An 18808-nucleotide genomic window follows, 5' to 3' on the forward strand; every position below is an offset into this window, starting at 1 on the left:
TTATTTTTGTGTTTTCTTTCCCCCTTTTTTTAAAGATCTATTTATTTATTTTATATATATATATAAAGTCCTCTATCTTCATGTACACCTGCACACTAGAAGAGGGCAACAGATCACATTATAGATGGTTATGAGCTATGTGCTTGCTAAGAACTGAACTCAGGACCTCTGGAAGAACAGACAGTGCTTAAGACAAGCTTTCTCCATGTAGTCCTGGCTGTCCTAAAACTTTGCTGTGTAGACCAGGCTGACCTCGAACTCATAGAGATCCTCGGTCTGACTCTGCCTCCTGAGTACAGGAATGAACAGCTTGCACCACATGGCCTGGCAGATCAGTGTTTTCTAATTCAATGTTCATGGTTACTTTATGACACTTCCATGTTATACCATGGCTATTAAAAATGAACTGTGCAGGCTGAGGCTGTCCCTCAGTAGTAAAGGAATAGCCTAGTACGCACATAACCCTGGGTTGATTACCAGTGCTATAAGAAGAAAGAATAAAACTGGGCATAATGGCATACTCCTGTAATCCTAGCACTTGGGAGATAGAAGCAAGAGGGTCAGGAATTCAAGGAATTCAAGGTCATCCCTAAGCAATAAAGTGAGTTTGGGCTAACCTGGGTTGCATGAGACCCTGCCTCAAAAAAAAAAAAAAAAAAAAACCAGCAAAAAGGTCTGTATCTAGTCTCTCTTCTCTTCTCCCTCTTATTCTCACTGTGAGCATGTCTGTTACACAGCTGCCTATGCTAGACTTTGAACTCTAAACACAGCCATCCTTGGCTCTCTTGGGGGAAGTGAGGAGGAAATCCCAGAAATTGGAATCCTGGAGCTAAACAGAGAACTAGAATTTGTATAGGCGCAGATCCTGTCTGTTAAACCACAGATTCCTGGTGGTCCATCAAAAAAGAGGAATGGAGGAGGCTGCACATACACTCCACTCTGGGAGCTCCCTGCTTAACCTGTGCTCATGAGGCCCATAATTCTTTATGTCAAAAAAGGGTCACAGACTTCAACACCTATCCAGGCCAAAGTATGTCTAGGAAGGTGGACCTATAGCATGGGACTTGACTGCAGAAACCAGGAGCCAAGGAACTCAGGAGCCTGCAAACAGTAGCCAGGCCACTTTCCCCTGAGAGCCTTTGTTTGATTGAAAAATTACTATGTCATTGGCAGCTGTAATGAAAGAGGAAGCGGAGCCCCACTAGCGACAGCTTTATCTCCCTCTACAACCCCAGATAGAACCGGTGGCAGCACACTGCCCAAGGCCAGAGATTTCTTTCCTCTGCTGCTGGCTGGGCCTAGGGACTTGTCAAGCCCAAGTTAGCACATCGATTGCAGTCAGAAGGAAGCTAGATACATGTGAGATCTGGGATTGCTTGCCAGGGAGAATCCACTGCTCCTTGGTGGATTGGCTCCAGGTATATCCACTAGTTGCGGTTCTCCCTGGAGAAAGCATCTGGATTCTGGCTTCAGAAAACTTGGTGTCAGGTTAGGGTTTGCCATGTGTAGTGAGGTCTGAGTGTGGCACTGTGTAGGATGAGAGAGATCGTTCCTGCCTGGTTGCCTGAGCAACCCATTTCTGTGCTTCTTACATCAGTGCCAACAGCCCAACCCGCTGCAGAAAACCACACTGGCCTACTGCAAGCTGCCTGGGGGACCTGCCAAGCCTGGAGGGGTGCTGTGTGGCCCTGTAGAGGAGTCATCCTCTATTTTGTTTGTCTGTTTGTTGTTGGTGAGGGAACACTTGGCTACTGAAAGTGTGGAACAAGACCGGTCAGGGAGGGAGGAGACTGGTATGGGCTTGGATTCCATGTTGGCTGGGAACTGAACCAGCCCCATTTGCTTTTGGCTGGGCACATGTCCCCTGAGCTTCCAACTACAAGGCAACCAGCCTGTCTGTTCTTCCCACTGCCGCCCCCGAGTTCCTTTGAGACCTACTGCTTTTTGGCCTAAGCCTGTTTGGTAAAACTTAGCAAATTAAGACAAAGGAAAGGTGGTCTTCACAGTGACATCATGCCCATCACAGTTTTATCTTGTTACTGCAGGCCTGGTGGCCTCTACAACTCACCAAGTCCTCTCCCTGCAGGACACTCGGGTTTGCAGGGCCCTGGGCTTTTGCAAGGTGGGTCAGAGCATCAAACCAACTGTTCTTCTTCACAAGCTAATTGCTAGACTAGGAGAAAAGAGAAACCTGCCTCAGCATCTACCAGGTACTGACTGCTGGTAGTTCCCACTACCTGTAGCTCTGAAGAAGAGCTGCAGGTCCTAAGTCTGGATGCTGGAAGGGCCAGCATTATTACCTCAGCAGAAGAGGGACTGCTCTTGAAACAGCTATTGGAGTCAGGGAGAGGGTGAGCTTAGCCTGCTGGAGGCAGCTTAAAAAGACAAGTCAGGCTGCCTGCGGGTTACTGGTTCTGTCCGTCTGGCTCCACATCCATTCCCTCTCAGCATCCCTGCAAACTCAACCAGAAAGCCAGCTGGAATCTGCCTAGCATTCTTTTCCTTAGTGGGCTCTGCGTATCCCTTTTGCCACACTCCAATCTAAACTGCTATTTCTCTCCAGAGGATTAGGAATGGGCCTAAGGATCAAAACAGTGGTGAAAACTAGAGCAAGGTCAGGGCCCTGCCTCCTGGTCCTGCCCCTTTGACCCTTTATCCCCATTATCTTGTTTCTGCCCCTCCCCGACCCAGGCACCTCTGTCTACTTTAGGGAGTAACAGCACCGGGTACTTCCCAACTGCCCACTCTCATTCCTTCTTGTCCTCTGTCACTGGCACCAGCTCAGGCTTTGAGAATTCCCAGGTATTTAGACATTCGTCTTATTGCTTAATCGAGCTTGAAGCCATTTAAATTAATACAAGTTTTTACACTTAGCAGCAAAGGCTTTTAAAGGCCCCTATACCTGAGGAAGAACAAGGGTCTATAGAGACTCAAGGAAGGAATTTATCATGAGCTATTGCTTTTCTGAGGTAGGGGCAGGTCAGCCTCCCCAAAAGAAACAGCCCTGGATCACCCTCTTGGAGGAACTGAATCTGTGCCAGCTCTGGGGTCCTAGGGACAGAGCCCTCCATGGAGAGTATCTAAGATCCCTCACACTCTGACCCAGTGTCTGGGCTTGTGCTCATGACCCCACCTGTCTGCTTTGCTCCCCACACTGCCCCTGTGCTAATGCGGCTCCACCCACACGCTCCTGCCTTACCTGTCCTCTCCTCTCTTCCCCTGGCTTTCTGGAAGCCTCCTTAATTGCCTCCATTAAACATTAATCCTTTCAGTTCTTCCTGGAAGAATTCAGTCTCCCTCTCCCCAGGGATTATCTTGTTCCTGAGCCTGACTGCCTGCCTGCCTTCCCCACAGGAGCTAGGGTGGATGAGGAAGGATAGGGTGCACCATGTTCAGCCTGCTTCTCCCCTCACTCCTGTATGCATACACACACACACACACACACACACACACACACACACACACACACACACACACGTGCACAGCTAAGCAGAGGGCCTCCTTCAGCCAAAGTGAGGCAGGTGCACCCCAGCAGCTCTCTGCCAAAAGGAAGGGGGAAGAGAAAGCAGAACGATGAGTCTCGAGTGCTGCGCTCTGCACAGCTGCAGGGATTGACCTAAGTGGGTCAGTGAGGACGGAAAGAACAGACAGACACACAACACAGAAAAGCTGGGAGCGTGTGGCACGGGCTCTCTGATAGAGAAGCCAAAGCGGTGTTTTTGATTCTATACAGTTGAACCGGGACGCAGGATTATTGCACTGAGATAAACAGGAAGGCAGGATTTTTACGTACAGCTGAACAAGAAGGCGGGTTTAGCTAAGGAGCAGTCTTCAGGCTGTAAGCATGGGTGGGGAAAAAGTGACAGTGGAGATGTTCTGCACACTGTCAGCATTCACACTCTGACTCAAGAAGGCTTTGCCATCCCTCTGAGCCTCACTTGGAAAAGGTTTTGCCACTTCCATGGGGCAAAAGCGTTGAGGTCCTTGACATGGCTGCACCCATGTCAACAGTACATCCACTCAGGACTTCTGGTCTAGCTGCTTCTGCTACATAGAATGAATATAGAAGTGAGTTTGGTGCCATTCTTAAGCCTCAAACTTGCAGAACTGTGCCCATGAGCTGACACATATACCCTGCCTTTTGTTTCCAGGTGGAGGTGGAGGTAGAGAGCATGGATAAGGCTGGCAACTTCATTGGCTGGCTGCACATGGATGGGGCTAACCTGTCTGTCCTGCTGGTGGAACAAGCACTTTCCAAGGTCCACTTCACTGCTGAGCGGAGTGCCTACTACAAGCCTCTCCTGTCTGCTGAGGAAGCTGCCAAGCAGAGAAAAGAGAAGGTACCAAGTATAGACTGTGCCAGTCAACCCTAGCATGTGCCCTTTTTTTTACCTGCTCCTTCCCATACACTGAAGGGCCAAGGGCAAGGTACCAGCTTAGGCACCTTTGTCCTAAGCCAGACACAGACCTTCAGTAGGCCAGAGTTGTCAGTCTAGAAGATTCCCAGTGGTGTCCCAGACGTATAACTAGACACTGTAGAAGATGGCATCAGAGCAGTGGAAGAGCTGTCCAGGACACCACTGATGAAGAGTCTGAGGGTCAACCTACCCTTCTCAGGCAGTGCCCACCAAGGGAGTGGACAGTCACCTCTAAATTTCCTTATTACTGCCCTTCAGGACAGCAGCCCAACAAAATGCATGGAGCCCTTAGAACAGGAGATTTACAACTGGTCTCAGATACTACATTGAAGAGACGGGAGGTGGATCCAAAGAAGCTTTTGGAAACAAATTGACTCTTAAGGAACTCTATGGCTTTGGGGTGGGAGCTGGGCTGGCCCCTTCCCACACTAGCCTGTCTCCATTGACTTATAGCCTGCCTAATAGCAGGATAAATCAGCCGGCCACCAATCTGTCAGAGCTCCTCTGTGCCTAAAGAGGGTTTCGTGGGACAGCCATGCTAAACCATAAATTGTTCCAAGAATAAATATGTTCTTCCCCATAGGGCAGCCATCTGGCTTGAGATTTGCTTCCCAAAGCCAAGATAACCTGCTAATAGGCATTTGGGAGCTTTGTGCCCCTAAACACACCATATTCTTTCTCGGGTCAAAGCAGCCACTTCCTGGCTCAGGGCCTCTCTCTCCTCTTTCAGTATTGGACCTAGGAGTCTCTCTCTTAGTCACCCTCTGGGAATTGGGAAAGATGTCGCATACTTTGGTGGCAAAAGCAGAAACTCCAAAAGGAGGTGGCTCAGAAACATAGGTTGGGCTCCAGAGTCCGGCTGCCATCTCGGGGCATTAGCTGCCTCAGGGCAACAGAGGACATTCCCTTCTTGCTGCTCACTTTAACTCCTGTCTCCTGAGGGTGGCAGAAGAAGCAGACAGCCTCAGCTTCCACAAGGAAGCAGAGTGTGACTTTAGGACTGCCACCCTTGTGCCGCCTGTCTTCAGCAGGGGACTGGAGGGCCAGATGGCAGCATTGAGGGCCAAGGCTGTGAACCGAAGGCACCTCTGCCTGGGCCACAACTCCACACATGGAGTTCACTGGAGCCTGGAGGCTGCCTCCTCTGCCCTGTCCACTCAGAGTGGACTTGGTAAAGACAGGGAGTGGTATCCGCCTTGAGGTGACAAGATTCCTTGCCAATTACACCACGAGGCATCTTCATTTACCACACAGTAAATGGGTTCTTGTCTCAAAGAACCCAGGTTGTCATTCTGCTGCTGTCACTTGATGATGCTAAGGAGTGATTAATCACTTACATGAGTTGCACGTTTTATTCCAGTCCAATTAAAATGCTGTACCCAACCCTCTATTCTGGGCCAGCTTTCCCATGAGTCCCTCTACAGCAGAGCCCAGTTCACTTAGGATCCAGAGGAACCAGCTTGGCCTTCCACCTCCCGGTGAGCTCCTTCTGGGGAACAGCTCTGTCTACAGAGCCTCTTAGTGATTATGAGAGGGCTTGGAAGCCAGCTGGGTGATGGCAACCTGAGTATCTCAGATGTCCTCCGCATTTCCCACTTGTGCCTCCTGAAGGCTGCTTCACTGCAGAGGAATAAAAGACTCTACACAGTTCCTTTACAGTGTGTAAGTGTCTATACTCTATACTTAGTGATTCTGGGCAGGAACAAGGAGGGAATCACAGGTGGCAGATACCCAAATACACATATATATCTCCCCCTCCCCTTTCCCTCCCTTCCTCCCTCCTTCTTTCTCATCCCAGCAGGGCCTTGAACAGGGCTGGATTGGCCATTGATTAGTTTTTATTGAGCTTGGCCTCCCTGCTGTGTGTTTGAAGGCCTCTGCCACCAAGGCTCCATGCCAGCCACACCCTTGGAGCCTAGTGAGCAGGGATATTAAATAGGATTTAGACAGCCAATGGAGTCCCTGTACACATTTCTCTCCCTTGCCAGGAGGAGGGTCTGGGGCTCCCTGGGGAAAGCACAAAAAGAGAAAAGATGGAGGGCCAGGAACCAGGAGGAGAGATAGCCTCTGCTCCTAACCCATTCTGACTTATGCCTGTGCCCAGCATGATAGGCTCTTTCCCTGTGACAGCTGCAGCAACAAGGAGACCCTAGTAAGTTCCAGATATAGAAGGAACCTGATAAAATCAGAAACTTGCTTGGCAGAACAGCCTGCAGCAGGAGCAGAGGAGGGAAGGGTCTCGGTCTGTAGCTACAGCTGTAAAGGGTCACAGCAGCCCCAACACAGATCCACCATGACGACCCTAGCTTTGCAGCAGAAGAGATTCTGTTCTTTAGCCTGGCCATAAACCCTAACTGCCACCATCAGAGTCCAGGAAGACATTTCCACACGAACGCACTCACAAGTGACCCAAGATCAGGGAAGACTAACTACCAGGCTCCTCATGTGCCTGAGCCCTGCTGCTGAGCCAAGATTCATATCTCCTTGGCCAAAAGGGGTCTTTCCCAGCCCCCCTCTGCCAAGAGCCTGGGAGTGACTGTACACAGTTACTGCTCGTTCTAGAAAAGACCTTTGCATTTTCCTGGTCAAGCAGCATCCACCCCAGAGATTCCTTCAGACAAGAATATAGCGGGGATGTGAGCTTGAGGCTTGCTGAGGCTGTGGGCAAGTAACATCTGTCTGACAAGGGGCCTCGCCAGTGTGTCTGTCTTTCCTTGTGCTCTCCACAAGAGCATTATCAGCCAATAGAAGCATATTCTAAGGATGAGGACCACACCCATCCCAGCAAACCTGGTTCCATCACGACAAAAAGATACGCTGAATTTGCCAGCTCGCCTAGAACTACTGGGCACCAAGTCCCAGGGAATAACTGAGCTGCTGCCCCCTCTCCCCCAAGAAAAACAAGGAACCATTGTGGGCTCCGCTGCCCAAAAAGCCAAATCCAAAGAGTTGAATTCCCACTTAGAATCAAGGTTCCTTTCCTGAGGAGCAGCTCTCCCTCTTCTACCCTCGGATTCTCAGCAGCCCATGGTGCCTGCCACTCCCTAGGTAGGCACCTTGTTTTCGTGGTCTTCTCAGCCCAGGTGGCAGTATGTACTCCCTCTGCCAGGTGAGCTATCCCACCCGGGGTTGGAGGGGAAGGGGTCTGTCAGGCTTTGATTTGCATCATTGGTGACCTCAGCATGCTGCCCACCTGAGCCTGAGCTGAACAAAGCTCCACCCCCTCTCCCCAGGGAGGGAACCTGGTGCTGTCGCCTGGGGCTCTTTCACTTGAGGACTCATTAGCAGTTTCTGCTCTCACCCTGTCAGTCAGCTGCAGATTCATCAACGCAGCTGAGGAGAGCCCTCCCCAGCAGCCAGGGCCCAGGAAGTAGGGTGGGGGAGGGTTGGTCTCTGAATGACTCTCAGATCCTCTCCATCAGCCAGCACAGAGGCCTCATCTCTACCAAGCTGCGAGCCAAAAAGGAGGCAGCTAGAGGAGTAGGCAGAGCAGGGAGGGGAGGAAAGGGCGGCTGCAGACAACCCAAGCACGGCACTGGGGTGCTGAGAGATTGAGGGTGAGAAGCATGGGTGCTGGCAGGAAGGGCAAGACTGCTGGGTCAGAGAGGTGGCTGGCGGCGGCCCATACCATTTAGGGCGGTGATGACAGGCTTGTCTTAGAGGCTGTGTGAGTCCTATTGATCTGTGGAGTTACAAGGGCTCTAGAGGGCCTGGGAGCCCAGTCGATAAGAATGACTGGCTAAACTGACCCCTTCCAGCCAAAGGAGCCTTAAGGAAAGAGCTGAAGGCCTTGTTTGAAAGGTTCTGTCACTATCCTATCCTGTCATAGAGAGCTTGACTAGCTTGAGGTGTTTGGGCCTTTGAACCTTTAGGGAAGACAGAGCATGCATTCACACTCCACTGCCTGCTTCTCCTAGCCAACCAGGGTGTGTCTTAAGTCCCTGGGTGATGGAATGAGAACAGCGGTAGTTGTGATGGAGACAGATGTTGGCAGCTGGAACCCAGTCAGAGTAAGCCCTGCATGCATGTGCCATTGTGGAAGGCATTTCTCTGTGTGGAATGATGGAAAACTTAGGCTTAGACAGGTCTTAGCCATTCCCTTCAATATCCCCTAAACTCTTGCCTCTCCTTTTGATAGAAAGGCAGAAGTTGTTACATTCAAGGAGGTTCCATAATTATAGCATGCCTGCCCTTCAGCTCCTTCCAGGGGCCACCCAAGAATCTGCTCATTAGCTGAGAATGTCAGTGACTGGATGTTAATGTTCTAATCAAAGGAAGTAGACCTAGAGATCACTTGTTAAAGTCAATACAAGATAAAGGGTAAAGGTGCACACCTTCTAAGCTTTTCCCAGAGCCCTGTGCTGCCTGTTGCCTCCAGGCACCCAACCATCACCAAGGGGCCTACTTCTGACTGCACACCTTGCACCTCAGTTTCCCCATTTCCAAAAGAGGAATAGTGTTATACTCATGCAAAAAGGTTGCTATGAGGCTCAATGAATTGATACTTGGAGAGTGTTTAGAAGGTTCATGGCACTAGTGAGCACACAGGTTTCTGGCTAATGCCATCCTCTTCTCTCTACATGTCTTCATGGTGCCATGTGTGGTCCTGTCGCCTCGACTCCCCATCTACTTCCTGCTGCTCAGCTGGAGAGCCACCTCCCTCCCCTGCTCTGACAGGCCTTCACTACTTGGCTAATCTCCTGGCCGCAGGATTGGACTTGACGCGCTGTCACGTCGAATCAGCTTCTGAGCTGCTGCAGCTCTGGCACAGGGTTTGGAAAAGGAAGAGCAGAAGTGTGGAGAGGGTGGCCCAGCCTCTGAGCTGAGGTCGGAGCAACCTGCTGGAGGTGGAGGAGTCCAGAGCACAGGAGAAACAGTTCTTCACAGAGTCAAGTCCCCCCCCCTTCCCAGCTACAGCCTAGAGTGCCTCAGGGACAGGGGTGGCCATAGAACTAACCTGCAGAGTGACCTTGCAGAGCACTGTGGAAAGGGAGATGGAGATTTGAAACTAGAGGGACGGAGCAGGCAGCCCAGAGCCAAGGCAGCTCACTGGTAGATCCTCACACTCTTCTCTCTGGGATCACCTAGAACTCGGTTTGATTCTAATTTAATAAGCCTGGGGTAAGATCCTGGAGCCTGTTTTTAAATAAGCTTTCAGTTTGATATCTGTCAGAGTCATGACCCTCTAACCTGGAACTTCAGAGACTCCACCTTTCCTGCTCAGAATCAGCCCTGCAGTGACCCCAGACTTCACCAAAGGCAAAGCCTAATTATTTACCCAGAGCCCCTGGTTGGTATCCTCACGGACATCCTTCTCAGCTATCCTGTGTTCACTTCCACACCCACAGGTCTGGGCCCACTATGAGGAGCGGCCTGTGGAGGAGGTAATGCCTGTGCTGGAGGAGAAGGAGCGCTCTGCCAGCTACAAGCCAGTGTTTGTGACTGAGATCACAGATGACCTGCACTTCTATGTGCAAGATGTGGAGACTGGTGAGTGCCTGTGTGCTGCCCCCTCACAGATCCCCCACGGAGCTTACAATTGCTACTGCCCCCTGCCTCCATCGCACCTGGCCTGTGTCATCTCAGGAACCCACAAGTGAGCCCTGGAGTGGACACGTGGCAGGTCCTCAGGTCCTCTGAGGACAGGTGGCATTATAGATTCATCTGGGTGGTTCTCTGAGACTCTTAGGTAATGGTTTTGCTCCCAGACACCCCTGGCAGGGCTGGGCATGAGGATTTGTTGCCTGAGTATGTCACGAATCATGGAGCAGATTGTCTGATGTGGTCAGGGAGCCCTCTTCTTACAGAGGACCAGAAGAGTGCAGGCTTGCCCCTCTCCTTGAGGGGGTTTCTCCTACAGAGGTTAGTTAGTATACAATTGGAGTGGCCAGTTTCCATGGCAACAGCAGTCTCTAGGGGAAGCTGTCCCCTGGCAGTCTTTGTGAAGAACCTTCTCCTTTCTTCTATCCTCAGTCCACCACCGATGGCCACCTCAGTAGAGACATTCTAGCGGCAGCCACATCCACCACTCTTCCTTCCTCTGACCTCCCTCCTCACCATCCTGCTCTAGGCAAGAAGAAGGGGACAAGCTTTTAGAGCTATCTTTGGGTTCAAGGAGCCAAATCCTGGCTGAGGGGGATGCAGATATGGGCAGCCCCAGGAAGGGCAGGATATGGTTTTTGCCTGGCTTTCTCAATCCTCTCAAACCTTCTCCAAGTTTCCAGCAGCTTGTCTCAGCCTCTTCCCCTCTAGTGATATTTCCCAAGCAGCTCCTTCTGTGATACTGTCGTTCCACCAAGGGAACTTCTCTCTTCCTCACCCTGTGCTGGCTCTGCTTGGGAAGAGAAAAGGTGGGGAGGGGAGAAGGAAGGTTGATAAGCCTTAGGGATTCACTTCTCCTGAGGGCAGCCAGCTTTCAGGGAAAGGAGTATCACCTCACAGGGTCTAAGTAGAAATTAAGTTTGTGAGTGAGCAGAGGAACAGCTAAAGTGACCATTGGAGAGCCCGAGGAAGGAACTGTAAAGCAGTCCCTGGGCAGGGACAGACTCCAGCCACAGAGGCAGAGCTTGAAGGTATAAGTTTTCCTGCCTGCCTCCCTCATCAGGGAACCCAATCAGGCTGTCTCTGCTGCCCTAGAAAGCCAGAATACTTGGAGAGGGTGGTGTCCAGGGAAGAAAGAGGAAAGAAAGAGGCCCATAGAAGGCTAGCACTCCTAGAATGTTGTCACTGGCTTCTAGTAGTGAGTACCAGGGGGCTGCAGCCCTCAGGCAGCTCTGTCCAGTCCATGACAATAAGCCCAGGGTCTATAGCTTCCCTCTCTGAACCTTTGAGACTCAAGGCACATCCTTTCACCCTGACCCCTTTCTGTTAAAGCCCATCTTCACAGAGGGTCTGATAAAAACATTAGCTGCAAGTGACCAATCAGACCCTGTATAAGGACCTCCAGGAGGCTGTGGCTGCTGGCAGGAGGCATGAGCCTGTGTCTTCCTGTTGCCTGGGAACCTAAAATCCAATAAACTAAAAGTAAACCAAATTCAGACCTGTCAGGGTAAAGGCTGCTTCCCAGTGCCTGGAGCTTGGGTATCTGTGGGCAAGGAGCACTCTGGAGGAGCCCCGAGGCCTCACCACTCAATCGAATGAGTACCAGAACCGTGGGTGCACAGCAGCCCAGGAAGACGACGTGTGTTGCATATGCAGAGATCATTTCAGGATGGTTGAATTATTAAGCACCCTGCATGCACTGGGGATCCTACCAGGCTTGTGCAAGTAAACAATCAAGTATAAGCTATGGTCTGTGCCTGAAGGAACTCACAGTGTAATGGCAAAAACATAAACACAGACAAGGAACGTATACAGTGGATGGTGGCAATTTTAACCACAATGAACATGTGTTCTGCACCTGTTACAGTATGGCCTCAGCCCCGAAGGGAAAAAGGAATGCCACACTTAGACTACCTACCAGCAGCCCTCTCCTCACCTGTGAGGCAAAAGAGAGCCAAGAGGCTGTGAGGCTAAACTAGCATCAGGGCCAGAAGGGCCAGAAAAGGACAGGCCACAGGGAGCTGATGCCCAGCAAAGCGGGGCTAGGGAGGGCACTGCAGGAAGGAGCCAGAGAAGGTACTGCCAGAGCTGCTCATGTAGCTGTAGGTAAGCAACAAGGGCTGCGACCCTCAGCCAGGGAGATCAGGCAGGAAAGTGGGGCGCTGTTCCCTGCTGAGAAGAGGTAGAAGAGAGGACTCTAGCCTGGCAGCACTGCAAGTGCTGTTCCACGTGAATTCTACAAGGTGACAGAAGTCAGAGTGCCTGTGAGTAGGTGGAGCCTCTGAGCCCCACTCAGAACTACTTGCCATCTTTCAATGCTCTGACTCTGAGGCCTTTTCCTGTCTGGTTGTAAGTAATCCATCCTTTTTCCCCCAAGAGACATTGGGCAGAGTGGCTCCTGCTAATCATGGGGTCCAGAGTCCCCTTATTCTAGAAGGTTTTCTGACTTGCTCAGTGTCTTATTTTCCTTCCTACCTTCTCAGTCAAGACCTAGCCACAAGAAATGTATCTCAGTAATAGGAAAGTTCCCTAGCATGCACAGGCCCTGTGTTCCATCCCCAGTACTTGAAAAAGAATTTAGAAGGCCTAGGCAATTCCCCAGGGCTCCTTTAGTCATGGCCAGTACATTAGAATATGGCCAGTACAGTGCATTCAAGACATTGGTATTAGCAAGTCACCAGGTTTGCTTTTGAATATGGCTGTCATGAAGCCTCTTGAGTGAAAACCACAAAGGACTCTGTTGCATAGGCTAAGGTAGCAGTGCTCAAGCCCCCTGGAAATTCACACTGTGCTTGGTCCCCAGGTTCACCTGGAGTGAGGCTCCCAAGTCTCACTGCCCTCTCTTTCCTGCAGGCACCCAGCTGGAAAAGCTGATGGAGAACATGCGCAATGACATCTCCAGCCACCCTCCTGTTGAGGGTTCCTACGCCCCCCGCCGGGGAGAGTTCTGCATTGCCAAATTTGTAGATGGAGAATGGTGAGCCACTTGGAACAGCAGGACAATAGCACTTACATAGGATGGAGAAATATCCTGGAGCACAGGCCTGTACAGTGTTTCCTTTCTGTGGGGTTGTTGGTGACAGCCAGATCTTCAAGGTATCCCTCCTCAGACGAGGATAAGGGGTCAGGGGACTGACATCTAACCACCCTCCAGAGGTGGCAGAATAAAGTGGTGTCCCTCCCTCTCCTCTGAGGACACCAGCGTAGTAATGCTGGCAGCTGATGCCTTCCAACCCATCCCTTGCCCTCACGGGAAGAATGATGTCAGGAGTCAGTTGGAGGTTTGTTCACAGTGAGCACAGAGCAGCCAGCCAGCCCTCCACCTCTCCTGTCTGGGATAGAAGCAGTTGTACATCTAGGCCGGAAGGTCACTCGTGTATGATCTACCAGGAGTAGAGCCCATGGCCTTCCCAGGGTGACAAAGTGACTTGGATGTGTTCCCTGCTGAGGCCTCCCAGACAGATCTGCTGGCTAATTACAAGTGCTGTTTAGTGTGCTGGGTTTAAACAGCAGACATCAATCTAGTCATTACTCTTGTTGCTTTACGCCCCAAGGACATATTAATCTGCTCCATGTGCTTCTCCTCTTCCTCCTGTGCCACCAGCTCCACTCCAACTCCTATAGATGCTGTCCACAACTCCCTGAGGCTGGGCTTCTCTGGTCTGAAAACTGTCCCTGTAATACCCAGAGACCCTGGGCAGGAAATGCCGGATCCCCAGGGAGATCAGGTTCTTAGCGCTATCTTACAAGCTCTGACCTTGATGCCATTGCAGGTACCGTGCCCGGGTAGAAAAAGTGGAGTCCCCTGCCAAAGTGCATGTCTTCTACATCGACTACGGCAATGTGAGTGCTGGGACCAGGGTGGAGAGCAGGAGAGGCAGGGTCCGTCAGGCAAAGCAGCCTCCTTGGTCAAGTCCCTCTCTCAAATTCCTGCTAAGCTTACTGATGAGACATATATATTGGTCACCTCTACTCTTCATAAAAGAGGCCGGGCCCCCTGAACAACCACAAAGCATAGGTAAATGTGGCCAGAGGCCTGGAAACACTGATAGATCTTAAAGGACTTGACGCTCTAAGGTGTGGCAGTGGCTATCTACTGTCCTTTCATAGCTCAAGGATAAGACATGAGGATCTGCTAGCAAGAAGTCCAGAACTAGGACCATGCTCTCATCTTCTTACCTGGGAGCCTGTGGTGAAGAGATACTGGCAGGCTGGAATGACTCCACTTACCTGGGCCAGAACCATACACATGCCCAATATTGCCAGTATCATCCTTGATGTGGACACCCTGCCCTATGGAGTACTAGAAGGGAGCCCGTGTGGCAGAGAGAAGGGGACTAGAGGGAAGGAGGAACGATGAGGCAGGCCCAGGTACCTGCATGACGATCTTAGTTAACGGGAGCCTCTGGGTGTGCCAATATAGGGCACACAGGCAGTTGGTTTTACCAGCTAGAGAAGCCTACAAGACTAGCAAAATGGAACTGAGCCATGGAACAAACTAGAGAGGCCCAAAGTAGAAGTGTCCAGCAGCCTGGTACAGAGGGCTCTGCTTGAAGCAAGGGGGCATCATCGTAAGTGTGACGATGTACTGGTGCTTCCTCTATAGAGAGAGATCCTGCCGTCCACCCGCCTGGGTACTCTACCACCTGCCTTCAGCACTCGTGTGTTGCCAGCTCAAGCCACAGAGTATGCCTTCGCCTTCATCCAGGTGCCCCAAGATGTGAGTACAGACACCATCCTCTTCAGAGGGGACTGACTGTCAGCATAGCCGTTGTTGCAGCTCACTGCCTGGCAGAAGATGGAGATGTATTACACTGTCTGTTGTTATTGATAGGATCAGGAGCTGTGAGTGGGTAGCTTTAACTCTGAAAATTGAGGGAAAATACCACGGGCAAGATGGCTTGATACCAGTTCAGTTAGTTCTTGAGCAGTGGGTAGACCTGAGGAGTTAGGTGCACTGGAATAGACTCCATCCCAACAGCTGGTTCTTAATGAGAAGCAAGCAGTGGCAATAGAGAAGAGAAAGGTAATTTAGGGTCTGGACATTGTGGTCTTGTCTGTCCTAATAAAGAGTTTGTCCTCAAGCCGGGCGGTGGTAGTGCACACTTCTAATCCCAGCACTTGGGAGGCAGAGGCAGGCGGATTTCTGAGTTCGAGCCCAGCCTGGTCTACAGAGTGAGGTACAGGACAGCCAGGGCTACACAGAGAAACCCTGTCTCAAAAAAAAAAAAAAAAAAAAAAAAGTTTATTCTCTGTACCTTAGGCAGAGAGGGAAGTGTGACATGGTCAGATGTGTTTCTGATAGCTTTGTAAGTGGGAGGAATGGTTGGAGATGGCCATAACAGGCTAGGCTAGAGATAAGAGCAGCCAATCCAGGCCCATTTGGAGGGTTAGGGAGAAGAGAGGAGAGGAGAGGACCAGTCTCAGCGACACGTGATAATATCAGAGAGGTGTGTCAGGAATTACCGACACACACATAGGTTGCTCTTGGCCAAGGGAAAGGAGGAACACTTTGGGCTTGGAGGATCTACACAGGGCTACGCAGGGTCCAATGTAGAAGAGAAAGAAGACCTAGAGCTCTGGCAAGGAGGCTGGGGCTTGAGCTTCAAGGAGACACTGGTGCTCAGAGCAGGGTTTGAGCAGCATGTGTAGAGCCACCTTCAGCCACAGTGGAAAGATGGGAGCCATCACCCTTAACTTCCTGCCTGCTCACAGAAATGTGCCAAAGGGAAAACAGACCACAAGAGGAATGGTGGGCTGGGGGAATGTGTGAGGCTGGGGAGCTATGACGACAATCCAGGATGCTAGTGTAGTAACAGATCTGATAGGGTCAGACTGTAGAACTTTAGAGAGTCATTAGGCAAATTTGGGGCAGAGAAAAGCCACTTTTCCTCAGAAACAAGCCAGATGAGTGGTGCCTAAAACTTGAATATAAAAATGTTTTCTGTGCAATTGGTTTGGGTAGAGGAAGGGTTTCTTCATGTCCAGGACCCATTTGCCGCTCACAGACATCACAGGGGAGAGTCACAGGCTCTGCTAGAGGTCAAAGGACAGGCCTTGAGACCCAGGTAGCTGTTGTTTGACCTTCACCCATACCCCTCAATAACATGGCTACATCTCTGTCCAGGAGGATGCTCGCACAGATGCCGTGGACAGTGTGGTGCGGGACATCCAAAACACTCAGTGCCTGCTCAACGTGGAGCACCTGAGCGCCAGTTGCCCCCACGTCACTCTGCAGTTTGCAGATTCCAAAGGCGATGTGGGACTGGGCCTGGTGAAGGAAGGATTGGTCATGGTGGAGGTGCGCAAAGAGAAGCAGTTCCAGAAAGTGGTATGTGATTTGGAGAGGGGCTCCATCCTGGAAGCAGGCCCTTAGCACATACCCTGCACCATCAGCAGTATCACAGATGAGGGACTGGGGACTACACCCAGAGCCAGTGAGGAAGCATACAAGCAAGCCACCAGCCTCCTGGTCCTGCTGGGGAAAGATAATGGATTTGGGTTTGTTGGTTTTTTTTTTTTTAAAAAAAAAAAATCTAATTAAAGCACAAATTAATTGGCTGCGGGTTTGGCTGAGAATGCAGCTGCAAACTAGAGCAGAAAGTTTCCCTCTGTTTGTGCCCCAGTCGACAGGCTAGGGAGCTTTGCCAGGGGCAATGCAGAGGGTCAAAACCTGGCTCCCTCCCAGTCCTTTTTGCTAACATACAGTCTCCAAGTCCTATTACCCAGGACCACCCATAGCCATGAGGTAGCTATAAATGTTCCAAAAGACTCTATCACAAGGCTCCTCTGGTCTACTTGGAAAGCCCCAGGCTAACTCAGGTTACTGGGAACCCCCATTGATGAGATTGGGGTTCATCCTTGAGAAGCTAGGCCTTAGGCTTATGAGGTGAATAGACTACTAGCTACCCTCTGGAGTTGACCACAGTCCGTTCCCCTTGCTCTTTTCATCTGTCGACTGCTGTGTGTGAATTCTGAATCATCTGCAGTGTCTCCATTTGGTACTGTGAGTGTCTCCTAGCCTCCGGTAAGCATTAGCCGTGGCCTCTTTGTAGGCCAGCCTACCTCGCAGCCGTGGTAAATCTATGAACATTCTAGAGAGAGAGACTGATAGGATGCTCAGCTACATAGCTGTCAGGCTGGAACTGACTAGACAACAAGCAGGTAGCCCCCACTTCTTCCCTGAGAAGCACAGTGTGTGAGTACCAGCCTCTCCGGTTTGTATCTCTTCGCTCAGCTCATTGCTTTCCTTTCCAGGCCCTTCTTTTGCCTGGCCTCTGTTCCCGCCCCATAGATCCACATGGTGTTTTGTTGGTGTGTGGGTCAGAGGCATTGGTTATCTTCATGTCCTCACATGAAGCTGTTTATAATACCTAGAATTCCTTTTGCCCACTATCTATAATGAAAATAGACAAACCCTATCCCTACCTTGTAGAACTTATATTCCAGCATGAGACAGTGAACATAAGTTAAATAAAGTGTCACAAGATGTTAACTGTGGTAGAAAGGGGGAAATAGAAGTTGAATCCAAAGGATCAGGAGCAGAATGCATGCTTTTAAATGGGAGTCATTGTACTTGGCATGCAGAAGGTAGTTTTTTATCAGAGAGTTGAGGGGTGGAATAAATAGCCAGGTGGGACATGAAGGGAAGAGACCTACAAGCACATGGATTAGCCAGTGCAAAGTTGAGCAATCCCGGAGAGCAATGTGACTGTGCAGCCTGCAGTTGGCTCTAAGTGCTAGTCTCCTCTGGGGGCCACTGACCTGCAGTGCAGCAGCATTTTCTGGTTGCTCATTCAAGAACACATCCGTCTTGAACACTTCCCATCTTATGTCCTTCAGATCACAGAATACCTGAATGCCCAAGAATCAGCCAAGAGTGCCCGGGTGAGTTCTTGCCTGGGGGTCCTGGAGGGGTTGAGTTTGAGAGGTGTGGCCTTGTGGCTTCCATTGGGTCACACATCCCTGAAGAACCACGTTCTGTCTCCCTCTCTCACAGCTGAACCTGTGGCGCTATGGAGACTTCCGAGCTGATGACGCAGATGAGTTTGGCTACAGTCGCTAAGGAGAACTTGCCTGGCCCCCAGCACCGCTGATGCCAGACCTTCTCCCTCTGCCAGGAAGCTGTTGTCAACTCCAGACCTGGTCGGGGGAATATAGATTGGGTCCAGCTTGCTTCAGTGTACAGAAACCTCCTCTGTCGTGGGTGGCATTGGAGCTGGGGTGGAGAGCCTGAGGCTTGTTGGGGGCAGCCCCGCACAGTGGCACTGCCAGCCAGTCTCTCCCAGATGATTTTGTATTTTTATTTGGGGAGAGGGGGCAGTGTTTTTGTTTTTGTTTTTTTTAATTGTTTTCAAATCAGGAAAGAACCATGAAAGACTTTGTTAGTGAAGGATATAATCGTGACACAGAGGCAGCTGTCAGCTGGCACCCACCTCTCCCCCAGACCACCCTTTTTCCCAAGCTCTGTCTAAGTGTTGATTATGTGATTTCTGATATGTCCGTTCTCAAATTCCAGTGTGTCCATATCTGCCCCCTCACCAGCCTGTTCTGTATTTAAAGCTTTTGAGACCCAATAAAATAGTACCTGCTGTCTGCAGCCTTATTGTCATGGTAGAGCTAGAACACTGGGCTCTTGGCCCCAGCCAGGAGGAAGCCTGATGGCAGTCCTGAAAGCAAGGCTGCTCATAGAGTTCTAGGCAGCTCTGTGGCCTGCTAAGTACGACCACAACCATCCTGCAGTAGAGCAGACATCTTCAACACAGTGCTCAGTGTCCCTCAGGCTCATCCACAGCATGATTCCAGCAAGGACCCCAAAGGAATTCCAGTTTATACCGTGGGCTCACATT

General features: G+C 50.8%; 1 protein-coding gene across 1 annotated transcript in view; it reads left to right on the plus strand.

The window, feature by feature from the left end:
• The window catches only part of Snd1 (staphylococcal nuclease and tudor domain containing 1), a 404121-nt gene extending 385563 nt beyond the window's left edge, over window positions 1-18558 (plus strand). Inside the window, exons 17-24 of the mRNA XM_031381336.1 lie at window positions 4152-4340; window positions 9767-9908; window positions 12813-12936; window positions 13733-13802; window positions 14566-14679; window positions 16087-16290; window positions 17802-17846; window positions 17959-18558. Coding sequence (XP_031237196.1) covers window positions 4152-4340; window positions 9767-9908; window positions 12813-12936; window positions 13733-13802; window positions 14566-14679; window positions 16087-16290; window positions 17802-17846; window positions 17959-18024 — 954 coding nt within the window. The 3' untranslated portion in view covers window positions 18025-18558. The remainder of the gene's footprint in view (window positions 1-4151; window positions 4341-9766; window positions 9909-12812; window positions 12937-13732; window positions 13803-14565; window positions 14680-16086; window positions 16291-17801; window positions 17847-17958) is intronic.
• The last annotated feature ends 250 nt before the right edge of the window (window positions 18559-18808 follow it).

The sequence above is a fragment of the Mastomys coucha genome, unplaced genomic scaffold, assembly GCF_008632895.1.
Source record: "Mastomys coucha isolate ucsf_1 unplaced genomic scaffold, UCSF_Mcou_1 pScaffold20, whole genome shotgun sequence".
NCBI lineage: Eukaryota > Metazoa > Chordata > Mammalia > Rodentia > Muridae > Mastomys > Mastomys coucha.